The sequence below is a fragment of the Dioscorea cayenensis genome, chromosome 18 (genome assembly GCF_009730915.1).
Source record: "Dioscorea cayenensis subsp. rotundata cultivar TDr96_F1 chromosome 18, TDr96_F1_v2_PseudoChromosome.rev07_lg8_w22 25.fasta, whole genome shotgun sequence".
In the NCBI taxonomy this organism is placed as follows: Eukaryota; Viridiplantae; Streptophyta; class Magnoliopsida; order Dioscoreales; family Dioscoreaceae; genus Dioscorea; species Dioscorea cayenensis.
The window spans coordinates 103,509-116,711 of NC_052488.1; the positions used below are offsets into that span (position 1 = coordinate 103,509).

The following is a 13,203-nucleotide window of genomic DNA, read 5'->3' on the forward strand; positions in this document are numbered from 1 at the left end:
AAAAAAGGGGGGAAAAGTGTGGGAAGATATCACAACAGACAAACTTAAGCCTCAAGTAAACAATGAAAGCAGCTTTGAGAACACCGGAAAAAATAAAAGCGTTGATGTCCATATGTTAGCATTTGGATCTGCACTTCTTTGAAAACCTTATACCTTCACCAACCAAAAATACAAAAATAAAAAAAGTCCTTAAGAATTCGGAGAAATCAACAATAATCACTGGTGGTTCAGCAAACAATGCCACTAAAGTGCTCAATTTGCAGTTCTCGTGTTATACATTGATAAATGCAATATAGAATTTGTCATCCATTCTTAAAAGACAAATCTTCAAAGGCAAGAATAATTCAGATACAATATCCACACAAATGAATAAACACAGTAAAATAAACAAACCAATTGTGCAATATCTCATTCAGCAATCAACTGTATTATAAAATCTTATTCATTGGGTGATCTTGGGTATTAGATAAACACAAATCTGATTGCTATTGGCAAGTTTAAACTACAGCAGACAAGCGAAAACAAGCACAGAAAAACAATAAAAAAATGCATAACACCATAGCATTTCTTAGCAAATTTTTGTATCCCTTGAATTGTGTGCTTGCTTTCATTTGGTAGTATAGTACAATTTTCAATAGTACACTCATCACAGCCGAAACTGTCTCCCATAAAATCATGGGATACTACCAGGTCGGATGCCCGCTTCTGCACCTTCAGAGAACAGGAAGACATGTAAATCTCATACTCATATCAAGCCCCTGGTTCTTATCAGTGTGGCAAATCAAAATGCTTGCTAGTACTACTGAGATCAAGTACTTGCTGAAGCGAATTTTCAGTCTAATCATCACCTGCGACAAAGAAAACAGAAAGAAGTGACCATGATAAACAATACAATTTGAGCAGTTAAGCTTTTCAGCTACTGATAAAATATTCTGATATGCATGGCAATACAACTTACTGGTTGCTGGATCAACATGTACAAAGAAACTAGCAGCAACTATAAGATAGCAAAGAATAAGCATTAATCCTTTAAAATAGTTTGCCGTCCCTTCCTGCAAAATGAAAAAATCCTTGGTCAAATGGAAAAACCAAGAAATTTTAAAGCCTTATGGAAGTTGCACTTTTGTATATCATTCTAAAATTTTGAGTTTTGAGTTTTGAGCACAAACCTGTAGCATGAAGGCCACAACCAAGACTGTTATAAAGAGAGTGGCTGTCTCGAATAATTGAAAGTTCAGATCCATATCTTTTCCCATAATCCATCCAACAACAACACAGAAAGGGATCTGCAATAACAACAGCATAGATATTAAATTGGACACATGACTGGAACAAACAATGATTCCATTAATAGGATTTCAAATGGTCATGTCAAGAAATATATTGAAATACATGTCCAAATACAAAAGAAACCTGGCATTGACATAGCCATTCAGTTCATGCTTATTCCCTTTTGTTTTTGGCCCCTTATTGGCTTTATAGTCTTGCATATTGATTTTTCAGTTTTCATGGAAGATCAAGCATAGAATCACAGATCTAGGGGAGAATGAGTTGGTGATCTAATCCTATAAAAAGTGGTGAAACACACAGGATATTCAATCATGAGAAAGGCATAGGAATGCTTCCTGTAATTAGGGATTAATGACAAACAAAAAACAAACTTCCTAAATCACAAGGCATAATGGCCTTAGACACAAAATAGGTTTTCTTGAGCATTACCACAAACATGGATATCTGTGTAGATGATCCAATAGCAACCCCCAAAGTGATGTCCTGAAAAAGAAGAGAGGAAAATACATGAGTCAATTGAAATACTATGCAATAGAATGAAGTAAATGAGTATGCCAAAGCACATACAAGTTTGTTCTTCATTGCAAACATAATTGCACTGGCATGTTCAGCAGCATTTCCAACAATAGGAAGCAAAACAACACTGATAAAAGCCACTGGCAGGTTCAATGATTCTGAAGCTCCCTGTTACAGTAATCAACAGACAATCAGATGCCAGAAGTTCTATAAGGTTTCACTTGAATATTTCTCAATAGAAATGTTGGTTTCTCGTTTACTTGAATAATTATAAAAAATATAAAATAATAAATAATAAAAAAAAGGGAACACCACCACCAACAACAACAACAATTACAAAAAAAAGAAGAAAAACTCTATAATACCAAGGAAAATGGAAACTCAACATGCATAGTAAGGAAAACATAAGGGAAGAGAATTAAAACCTGTATGGCATCAACAAGGTATCCAGAGAGAATGGAAACCCAGGTTGTTAAAACAGCAAGCCATGCAATAGCCTCCCATTGAGTTATCTCTGGCATCTCTTCCTCATCTGAGTCATCTTCAGCATTCCTCTCATCCTGCATTTTACAGCATACCAAATGGATAGCAGACATAAGTTCAAGCAGAAATATGTTATGAGAACATAATGGAGACAAACAAACCAAGAGGCAAGGATGGTGCCAAAATAGGTAACTCAGTATCAAGTATCAGAATTCTACTCATGTAGATTAATTTTGAGGACTAAAAGTTATCTTAAGAGTAAATATGACCACAGTTGTTATAAAGCAACCAATAACTCTGGTCAGCAAACACACAATTGAGCTCGAAAAACTTGATGCTAGTTAGATGTCTCACTTCATCGATTGGATTATAAGAATTGTGTTGACTCCTCAGCTGAAAAAATAGGTAGCTAGCATAAGCCACTAGCATGATGCAGCTGCTGAAGCGTGAAAGGGCCACCTCGGACTTTCCATATTGCACCTCTGAATGTGTGAAGTGAAGGACAGCAGGGAACATGAGACCCATGACAGCCATCAGCAACAATCCTGAATTTACCACAGCAGACGCCTGTCATGAATGAATGAGTCTTTTAATTGTAGTAGATCAGGGGGATGCGGCACTAGATCATGTCTATCAAATGATATTGTGCATAAATAAACCCTCCAAGTTTTCAGGGAAATCACCTTGTTGAAGACTTGAACTTTATTGTAGTGAACAATCCCACCAGAGAAGAAAGCACAGCCCAGAACCAAGAGCATATTCGACAAAATAGAACCCAGCAATGATTGCTGGACAACACGTATCATACCATTTCCTAATGCGTAAAGTGATATTATCATCTCTGTCGCATTCCCAAATGTAGCGTTTAGAAGGCCCCCAACTGCGTTTAGATGTTGTAAACGTAAATTTTATTTGCGACAAGAATCACAATAAGACAGAAGATAATTGGCAAGAGGAAAATTGTGGCGTATACATCATTTTAAAAAAAGGCTATGTTTTAGAGAAAGAACAAACCTGTGGGGCCAGTGTAGAAGGCAAGCTGTCTGCACATAAGAATGACAAGCACACCAGTCAGCACACTTATAATTCAGAAGCAAAAACAAATAGGAAGCTGAATTGCATTACAGCAGCACTTACTCTGTTGCATAGCCTAGTCGCTCAGCTAGAGGTATTATGCCTAACAAGCTGAAGAAGAAAACCAAGCCCTGCAACTTGAACACCCAGAAAATAAACATAAGCTTTTAAATAAATGAACACATGCAAATATCCACGAAAAGATATCCAAACAGTAAATAAACAACATTTAGACTTACATGCTTTTTGGTGAGATAGTGCAATATGATTGCCAAAGGTCCAAAAGGTAATAACAAATTGATCTTAGCCTGGAATATAACAACACTGATACTCTTAAATACCCTCTGAACTACTCTGCTAACCGACAATGGCTGAGAAAAATCTACAAATGATCCAATGTGACAAGTCCCCATATTATGTGTCTTCATTAAAACTGGTGATGATCTAACTAGGGTTGCCATTTCCACTTCAAAATCATCAGAGTTCTCATCCTCTGGTCCCATCTGAAAAAAAAGATAGCAAAATCAAAACCATTATATGGATGACTCAAAGCTTAAAAATCAAGAAAATCATGCTGGATTACAGGCACCACTGACAGATTTGGCTAAATGTTAATGACTAAGAGCAACATTTCAACAAAAATCAAAAACTTGATACAAAAAGAAAACCTGAAAAATCATATAAAATCCCAAACTTGCTCATTCTTATATTATGGTCAACACAAATTATAGCTTTGCAAACCTCGTGCACATCATGGATCAAATGTTTAAAAACTATTTACTACATTGACCAATAACGATCCAAATCTCGACAGGCAAAGCATCAGTTATGGTCCGACCGTCCGACAATGAAGATTGAAACAAGCTATCAGGGACAGGTAAGTTCTCATTAGGAAATCCAATGGAGAATTCTCTTAACGAATCAATATAAAATATTTAATAAAAAAAAGGGGAAACTTTCCAACACAACTGGATCTAGTCAGCATACATCAACGAGAATATCAGCATACACATGCATAACCCGTTATTTGCCTCAGAAACAGCATCCCAAGCCAAAAGGAGAGCATCTGGCTACCTTAATATATATGTCACCTCCCTCATCAAATCAAGATAAAACTATAAAATTTATTCGTTTTCAAAACAAAAAAAAAAGGAGCAAAATTTCCATCATGAATGGATTGAGCGAGCGAGCATCACTGTGACAAAAACGAAAAAATAAAACAAACACAATCGAGATTAAATACCGAGAAGCCCTTCAGATGCGCAGAAAGTACAGCATCCAAAAGATATCTTTTTTCCCCCTGATTTTTGATCTGCAGAAACAGCGTCACAATGAAAGGGAAAGATATTGGTTGATCTTCCAGAAATTGGTTGATCTTCGAGCAATTGGAAGAAAAGGGAGAAAAAAAAAATCAGAGAAAAAGAGGGGCTTGGCTTAAGTATGTGTCCACGCTTTCGCTGCGGAAACGGGAGGAGGTTCCGAGAAAAAAAGAGAGACAAAGAAGAAGAAAGAGGAGAAGAGATGAAAAGGGGATAATTGTTGGTCCGCCACTGTCCTTGTGGGACGGATTTTGACCGAGATGCAAGCAATGCCTTTGTCAATCCACAGATGATCATGGGACATCCACGATATACACTTCGCTCTGGATCTCTCTCGCGATTGGAATCCAAGATTGAATTAAAAAAAATTAGGAAACTTCGTGGAAGCAGCAGAAGCAGCAGCAGAAGCAGCAGGAGGTGGAGAAGTTACCACCAATTAAAATTTGACTGACGAGAAAATTCACCAAGATAGTAATCCTTTTAGCTAAAGTTAGAAGAAAATTAAATAATTATCTTGAGAGGTTGTTGTCACTTGTCATCTTAACAAATTTTATACATGTTATATAAATTTTTATTTTTGAAAAATCCATCATGTCATGTTTACCATTTTCTTTTCTTTTCTTAAAAAAAAATTTAATTAGTATTTATTGGATTAGATTTTGGTTTCCTATTCAGAGCACTCTTTTTATACCTCTAGTGGAAATTTTGATAGAGGGATTAGTTGAGGTTTTTCTTACTTTTTTTAAAAATTAAAAAACAAAATTTAAACAGATTGATGTGACCCGCATTTTCTTCCGTTCCGTCCTAATAAAATACTTGTATTTTAAAATAAAGAATGCCCAAAATGGATAGTTATGATCTCATCCAATAAATTAATGTTAAAATCATTGAAATTACAAAACTCAAATATATCAAATAATTTCAAATTTTAATAGAGATTGTTGACGAATAAAAGTGAGCAGAAACTCAGAAAGAATAGATCTATGATTTCACAAAAAGTATGTACAGTTAGTTATTGACCTCGAAGTTGGCCTATGTTTATAAATTTAAATAATAACAAAAACTTTAGAAACTAGTGTTTGAGAGGCAATAGCACTACATTTTAGGGATGCATGCACAAAAGAATCAAAGTAATCAGCAAAATTTAAGGCATTGCAATGACATGACTCAGTTCTAAGCTCTGTATCACTCACTCACTCTGCTGCCTCTCTGGTCTTTAAACTATCATCAGCTGACTAAAACTCTTCCATTCAAAAGCTTTCATCTTCAAAGCTCTTGGTTGCTCATTAAATTCCAAAAGACTAGGACGATGATCGCCGATGCTTCATAACTTCGTTCTTGTCCAAATGATATCTCTCACATATTTTCGAAATGGCTTCATTACTATCAGCATACTCATTGTCATCGATGTCCAGCACTTTCTCAAGATCATCAGATGGCCGCAAAACCTTTCCCAAGAAAAAGAACACAAAATTAAACATGGCATGGACAAATTGCTATGCATGCGGAACTAGTACTTTATTTCATATATTGAATTGATTACTGGACAAGAAGATAAAAGTTATACACTTCACATTTGCACTCAGAACAGTCCAGACATGAACAAGTGTCGATGCCACAAGTAATGTAATTCAGACCTTAACTTGCTGAACGATTTATATGTCACATAACATACTTCAAAGCAGTCCAGATCATTTAAGAACTATATTGGCAATCTCCACAAGCTAAATTATCAATGATGTACACAAGAGCCCAGATGTCTTACCAGCGGAGAATGAGTTGCAGTTTTGGTTGTATCCCCTTTGGTCGCAAGTGAACTCCATAAACTTGGGCTGTCCGAAGCTAATAGTAGAAGCCTCTCACTTCCCTGAAAAAAACGTAAGAAATGAAGAGATGATAAAATGTGCAAACGTTTACATGTAAGTAGAATGCTTCAGTCAACACCCAATGATCTTTTGTGCTCAAAATCATATTGAGGCAACGTAAATATATAAAGTCACCTATATATAAAATAAATACCAAAAGTAAGAAAGAAAATAAGTAAAACTAAAAAAAATTGGTAAAATATTTTAAAAAAAAACAATAGAGTAAAGAATGTTATTCCTATTACAAGAGTTAAAATTAGTATTTTGTTTCAGTTCAAGGAAAACATATCATCATCTAATAATCTAAAACATAAATTGAAAGTTAGTGGGTAGCTGCAGTGCCTTTGCAAAGTCTTTAGTGTGTTGCCATGCAGTACACCTAATTCTTATGGAACAAGCTAAAAAAAACATCAGAATGGCACTTTCATTACAACAATATAAACAACAACAACATTCAAGCAGTTAGTAACAATGAGTATATGATATTAAAAAATGAAGCATTGAATAGATGCAAAACAATGAGCATGCTTAAATCAAGAATGTTGACATACCTGGAGAGCTCTCCAATTTGAATATCCACGGAACAAGGTCCAAAAGAATGGAATGTTAGGCAAGGGCAAGACCTACATGGATTTCGGAATCATTAGATGAGTCAAGTTCAGAGTAATATTCTCTGAGATCAAATTCCAAAACCCAAAGAGTATTTCAAATACCTGTGTATCCCATCCCACAATCATATAATGAAGAATTGACTTAAAATAGGACCCTCCACCACCCCCCCACCCCTTCCCTTCTTTCCCCCCCTTATTGTAAACTACTTTCTCATGGCATTCAAGAGACAATGGGAATAAGGAAAATCATTCCCAAATTGACACAATAATAGAAGGTATAAAACTCGAATATATCATCAGGCTTAAGTCTGAGCCTTAAATATATACTTACACTGAACACGGATGTAACTGGAATCAAAGAAAGTGAACCATAGAAATATTTCTTGTGAATAGCTGATCCCCTGCACTCCCACATTGTTCACCACAGAAGAAAAATATGCCGTGTAAGATTATATTACTTTCACATGATTCAGTAATTAAAATAAAGGAATAACTTTACCTGACTGCTACATGCCGGAGCCTTCGGCGCACAAGTCGAGGATTTAAACTGTGTTTTTATATTCAGAAAGTAATGTGAAAGAAAAATTAGTGATAATTTCTTCCTGAGAAAATGAGTGCAATATAGAAGATTGTGGACAATACTATCACTGACAAACAAAATTGAAGGGGATATTAATATTAGAAAGAAGCTTTAGCAAACTAAATCAGAAAGAAATGCAACAGCTTGAGAAAAAAAAATATCGGACTCTTCATACATCATCTTAAAGAAAAAATTCACTTCATAGGTGACAGCAAGAATTTGTTTAAAAATCACTTCAAAACATTTATTCAGTTCTCCTAACCCAGCCCAAGCCAAAAGTTCTATTGGAAAACTGGATGAGTAAGGAAAGGTCAAAATGTAGCTCTTATAGTCTTACTAGGCCATGGTTTCTATAAAAATAAACGCACATGTGGACAAATCACATTGTGTTTAGCAGAATCAAGAACATGATAGTATAACACACATTGCCTTTTATAGAAATAGAGCCATAGTCAGGAGACCTAAATCATATTCAAATAAAAATTTAAGCAAAATCAAGTAAACAAAATCATTAAAGATTAAAAATATTACAGACACAAGAAAGACCAGTGTTTCAAAAGACAGAAAAAAAAATTATGAAGGTTTTAAAGGATAAGAATATGGTTGAATCAAGAAAACGGAAAAAAAGAAGATTGAAACTGAAAATCTAAGTAAAAAATTAAGATAGAGTGTTGCAATACAAAGGTGGTGAAGGATAGCTATAGGCCAAGAAGGAAAAAAAACCACAAACTCTCTCATCTAGAAAAGAACTCAGGTGGGCAATACAGTACAATAGGATTACGTAATCCAAACATGTCCCTCCGGGATAGACAACTCAGGTTAACACTTGTCATACTCATATGTGGAGGAGAGGGGTCATGCTTCGACTTCACATTTACCCTGGCATGGACAGATGGTGACCATCTGTCTTGAAAAGGTTGAGCCCAGTTAAATGGGCATCACTCATAGTGAGAAAAGAGAAACATAAGTTACTGAATGAGGCTACCAATCCAAAAGGCTAATATCACTAGCTAGATATCTATGTGTTTAAGCACATGGTGGTTGAAATAAATACTTAAAATCATCTTCTTCAGTAGAATATATCTGAACAAGTGCCTTCAGAGGTTTATAGATCCCAAAAAAAATATTTCATGCCTCTCAAAAGCACATTCAACAACACTAAATTCCTTGCGATATTTTTTCTTCCTCGACCAAAGGGAGGAATATTGTCCTTTCGAAGGCTTACAAAAGTAAAATAGTGCTCCTAGTTGTTCTCAAGTTGCATTAATAAGCCAAAGTCAGGTAGTTTGTATTTGAAGAAAAATGCAGCACTTTTCAGTGGGTTACGTGAAATTCAGTCTAATATAGACTGATTTGCACAATCATGTCTATCTTCTCATGCATCCTAAATCACTTCAACAATAAAGATTATGATAAATGAATAATAAGAGATCTATAACAAGCAGATGGAACATTTTAATCATTCAAAATTGATCAAGTATTGATGAACCTGGCGGGGTAAGTAATCTCCAGCTTGGTAATGTCCTTGGAAACAGACTTCAAGAATATTTCCGATGGCTTCACCTGAGACAGCAACTTCAATCCCAAGCTGCAACAGCACAAAACCTCCACATAAATCTAAAAGACACCTACAAAGAGTATGAACAAAATCCTACCTTTTATTCAAAAAATGAAAGCTCCAATGCTACTTTTAAAAGAACCTGTGGATTTTACTCTTTATCGTCCCTGGAGGAGCCTTCTCAAGCGCACTCCACCCTCTATTCATCTAAACCATATTTATAAAACAAAAAAAAAGGGGAAAAAAACAGCAAACAGATGATCAAATCAAAGAACGAGAGAATGTGAGATGAGGGAAAAGTTGATGTATGCTTTGGATTTGGGAATGCGACTGACCTTATCGGCAACAAAATCAACAACAATCTCAGCGTTCTCGGTTGCGGGCCTCTGGCCAGAACGGATGGTGGTCCAGAGATCCTTCCACGAGGAGGAAGGCAACGAGGGGGAGGGATGGGGCCCTGAAAGAGGATCGAGGGATCGAGCAAAGCACCAAGTCCGTCCTTTGATCGGGAAAAACAACAATCCGAGCTCTCATGGTTTCCCGAGAAAACGTAAAACCTAGAAACGAAAGGGACAGTGCGAAAAGAAGGCCCTTTGCGTTCCCTTCAATTCCCAGCCTCGAAGTATATACACTTTTTACTAGACTAGTCACTAGTGAGACCCCAAAACCGACCCTCTCTATGCCCACCACCTTGCCACGTCAGCACCCTGTTTATCTATTTATTTTTCAAATAAATAGATATATATATATATATATATATATGAGTATATATAAACTCTTAATATATATATATATTTAATAAAAATGGAAAATTAATGTATCAATGAAGGTGGTTGGCCGGCAGGAAAAACAAACTATGAGCAGTGAGCCCGGGAAAAATCCTGGAAATCTCAACCGTTTAATCGCTGTATTTTGACTTTGTCAACTGTTTGACATGTCAACTATTCAAGTGTTCTAACTTCTAATATTAAATTAGACTTCAAAATTTCCCTTTTGCTTTGCTTTTCAAACATTTTTAATAATACCTAATTAAGACAAAATCATCTTTGGTGGTTTTATGTGACAACACTAAACCTTTTATATATACAGTTAGCTATTTTATTCATCTATTTCATTACTTAACTATATTGTATGTCCTTGAATTAATTTGCATTTACTTTTTTTCTAATATAACTTACTGATTTATCTTTTTTTTAATATAAAAAACAGTGAAATAAAAATTAAACTAATTAAAATTATAGCTTATGTAGTACATTGTTTTCCTCGAAACACAGTCCAAATCAACAGCATTGCAAAGATGAAATATAAACATTTATACAAAAGAAACATGATATATATATATATATATATATAATGGATCTAAGAGTGGAGATGGAAGAAGTCCAAAATAGGATCATAGAGGTCTTGCTTGGCGTTGACAGCCATGACCAAGTCAGCGTGTGAATACTTAGCAAGATAGTGAATAGTCAACTTGTCTTGATCATGGGGTTGTATGGCCTGCAACAAGTGCTCCACGTCCTTAACGTCAGCCAATTGGTCCTGCCCTCCATACCCAAACAAGAGAGGAATATCACTTGCCATCCCTGATATGTTGTAAGCCGGTGGGCTACTTTGTCCATAGTGTTCCATGTTCTCCGTTGCATCATCATAGTCATATTTAGTCACTGTACCTCTGCGGATCACTGCATTCATATTTATTAATTAAGAGATTTTAATTTAATTATATATGTTTGAAAATTAAATTTCAATGTACATAGAAGTACTGCAATTGAGACTACTTGTGATTAATTACTTTGAGATAAATGAACCATGTTCTTGGTTGCCGTGGATTGTGGTTCATGATCCAGGAAAACTTCTACAGCTGAGGAGTTGAGGCAGCAGTTTGGACCTGAAGTTTTATAAATTTTCAAATTAACGATTCACATTCAATTTAATGTATTTTAAATGCTTGCAAATCCATGCATGCATGAAATTAATACTAGCTAGCAAAGCATGCATTACGTATATATATATATATATATATATACCTGTGAAGGATGTCAACAGATCAAAGCAGTTCACATGAGGTTCTTTGCAGAGCTTTGCGAGAAGGTTGTGCACTGCTTCTCTGTGTTGGTTATATATGATTTATGAAATTAAGTTAAACCATTAATTAATAGATAACTGATAATTGTGTATAAATTTAAACATGAGGCATATATATATATAGTTTATAAGCATTTACCCATTTGGATCAAACTGGTCAAGGCCTAACCAATAAATAGCCTGCAGGCAAACAAGAAGTGTATATCAACAGAGATATATATAATTGAATCAATGAGATCTATAATTTAAAATATATACTAAAGGTAATTTTTGATGTTAAATATATATAATGCATGCATGCATATGCATGAACTTTACATCAGCAATGAATGAATCAGCGGCACCACGTGCGAGAGGAGAGTCCACTTGATCCATGTAAGCGACGGGGCCAAGAAGTGCAGCAGATTTCAACATGTTCACCAGATTTCCTTGGCAGAAGGATGTCATGGCAATCAAGGTTCCCTGCAACGACATTCATTATATATGGTTGAGGTTTTATAAGAACATACATGCATGTTCATGTATATACATATATATATAGCAGTAGTTACCAAAGAATGACCAACATAATGTAGTTGTTGCTGGCCTGTCTGATTATAAACATATTCAAAGGTGGCAGGAAGATCATATGCAGTGAGTTCATCCCATGACCAGTTCCAATACTCCTGATGGCGTATACATATATAGCAAAACATATACTTATTTATCATTAATTAGCTCAAAGAGTTGATTATATTTGATTAAAAATTGGTCCTTAAAGAAAACGAACAGGATCAGCAGCAGAGAGGGAGGTGTGACCAAGACTGTAAATGGTGCCGCGAGAGTTAGCAATCCACACATCATATCCATTGTCTGCAAGAATGTAGCCGAGTGATTCATCTGCTGAATTCATCAGCCATGTAGTTCCATCCTGCCACATAATATATATATATCCAATTAGTTAATCGCTAAACAAATATATATTAATTAGATTAACTTTGTAATATTTACCATCATGAGTCCATGTTGCAGCAAAACAGGAGTCTTTGCTTGCTCCGGAGTTAGAGCCAGATCGGCCATTTGGAATTCTCTGAATGCTTAGTATATAACCATCTTCAGTTGTCACCTGTATTAAAATGACATTCATTTATGCACATCAAACAACAATGAGCAACAAATAATATATTTAGATATTAATTGTATATATGTATATTACAGTGTGTTCTTCACATGGATAGCCAAAAATCTCCACTCTAGTTTTGCAAGTGCCTCCTGTTGAACCTGGTGCAGGAGCAGGCGGAACAATGGCTGATGGAGCTGGAGCTTGGCTAACACTAGTTGACCTCATGAAGAGCTCTTGATCCTCCTTGTTAATCCTCACACCAAGACCACCTTCAAATGATATTACACAGAATAGCAGGTATAAAACAATAATATTGTTGTACATTGCCATTGATGGTAGCTAGCTAGTTAATTAGCTATATCTTTAAACATATATAATAATTAGCTTTGGAATGCCATTTATATATGCAGTATAGATCATATAAAGCCAGGATTTTGTGATTAGTTTGACCCCATGAAACTTCCATCTACATGAAGGTGATCAGTTGTTGAATGGCCTGGTGGGAAACTCAGAATGTTTATTTCATAATTTGTCTTCATGTTTTGGGACCAGATTAGAATCAACATTAATTAGAAGATAAAATAAATACCGTGTTTTAATTAATTATAAATAAAGCGGTGATTATCAATTTTGAGCTTTGTTTGCTTGATCAGACACGGACCTATATATAAGTGCAGTGTTAATTAATAATCCAATAGTGAATCATTAATTAGCTAGAAG

The 13,203-nt window shown here is 35.3% G+C and overlaps 3 protein-coding genes across 4 annotated transcripts; all 3 read right to left on the reverse strand.

Moving 5' to 3' along the window:
* Positions 1-462: 462 nt before the first annotated feature.
* On the reverse strand, positions 463-5,105 carry LOC120282325 (vacuolar cation/proton exchanger 3-like). 2 transcript variants are annotated; one of them, XM_039289123.1, is made up of 12 exons: positions 4,607-5,105; positions 3,603-3,866; positions 3,427-3,494; positions 3,304-3,332; positions 2,973-3,169; positions 2,644-2,856; positions 2,232-2,366; positions 1,858-1,974; positions 1,720-1,773; positions 1,170-1,286; positions 959-1,052; positions 463-848 (listed from the first exon to the last, which is right to left on the reverse strand). In XM_039289123.1, exons 2-12 carry the CDS (start codon positions 3,864-3,866, stop codon positions 838-840), a joined length of 1,299 nt encoding a protein of 432 aa, XP_039145057.1. In that variant the 5' UTR covers positions 4,607-5,105; the 3' UTR covers positions 463-837. The 2 variants fall into 2 exon arrangements, with proteins under 2 accessions (XP_039145057.1, XP_039145056.1); XM_039289122.1 differs by having other exon boundaries at positions 3,427-3,500; positions 4,607-5,104.
* Positions 5,106-5,651: 546 nt separating this feature from the next.
* On the reverse strand, positions 5,652-9,830 carry LOC120282617 (uncharacterized protein C23H3.12c). Its single transcript, XM_039289453.1, is given in 9 exon segments — positions 5,652-6,130; positions 6,448-6,549; positions 7,099-7,170; positions 7,490-7,559; positions 7,658-7,705; positions 9,228-9,326; positions 9,439-9,503; positions 9,632-9,808; positions 9,810-9,830. Coding segments are annotated over 9 exon segments (801 nt in total). The 3' UTR covers positions 5,652-5,983.
* Positions 9,831-10,543: 713 nt separating this feature from the next.
* On the reverse strand, positions 10,544-12,989 carry LOC120282585 (triacylglycerol lipase 2-like). Its single transcript, XM_039289425.1, is given in 10 exon segments — positions 10,544-10,978; positions 11,089-11,184; positions 11,324-11,403; positions 11,521-11,561; positions 11,700-11,843; positions 11,933-12,046; positions 12,151-12,291; positions 12,372-12,410; positions 12,412-12,486; positions 12,577-12,989. Coding segments are annotated over 10 exon segments (1,290 nt in total). The 5' UTR covers positions 12,814-12,989; the 3' UTR covers positions 10,544-10,655.
* Between the last annotated feature and the right edge of the window lie 214 nt (positions 12,990-13,203).

What these genes read in the sequence shown, in the direction of transcription:
- LOC120282325 (XM_039289122.1), bottom strand. Translation starts at nt 3,866, where the DNA reads ATGGGACCAGAGGATGAGAACTCTGATGATTTTGAAGTGGAAATGGCA. An exon ending in CGACTAGGCTATGCAACAGA is followed by an intron (nt 3,333 to 3,426) that starts GTAAGTGCTGCT and finishes TCTTATGTGCAG; the next exon opens with ACAGCTTGCCTTCTACACTG. An exon ending in CTTCTACACTGGCCCCACAG is followed by an intron (nt 3,170 to 3,303) that starts GTTTGTTCTTTC and finishes ATCTAAACGCAG; the next exon opens with TTGGGGGCCTTCTAAACGCT.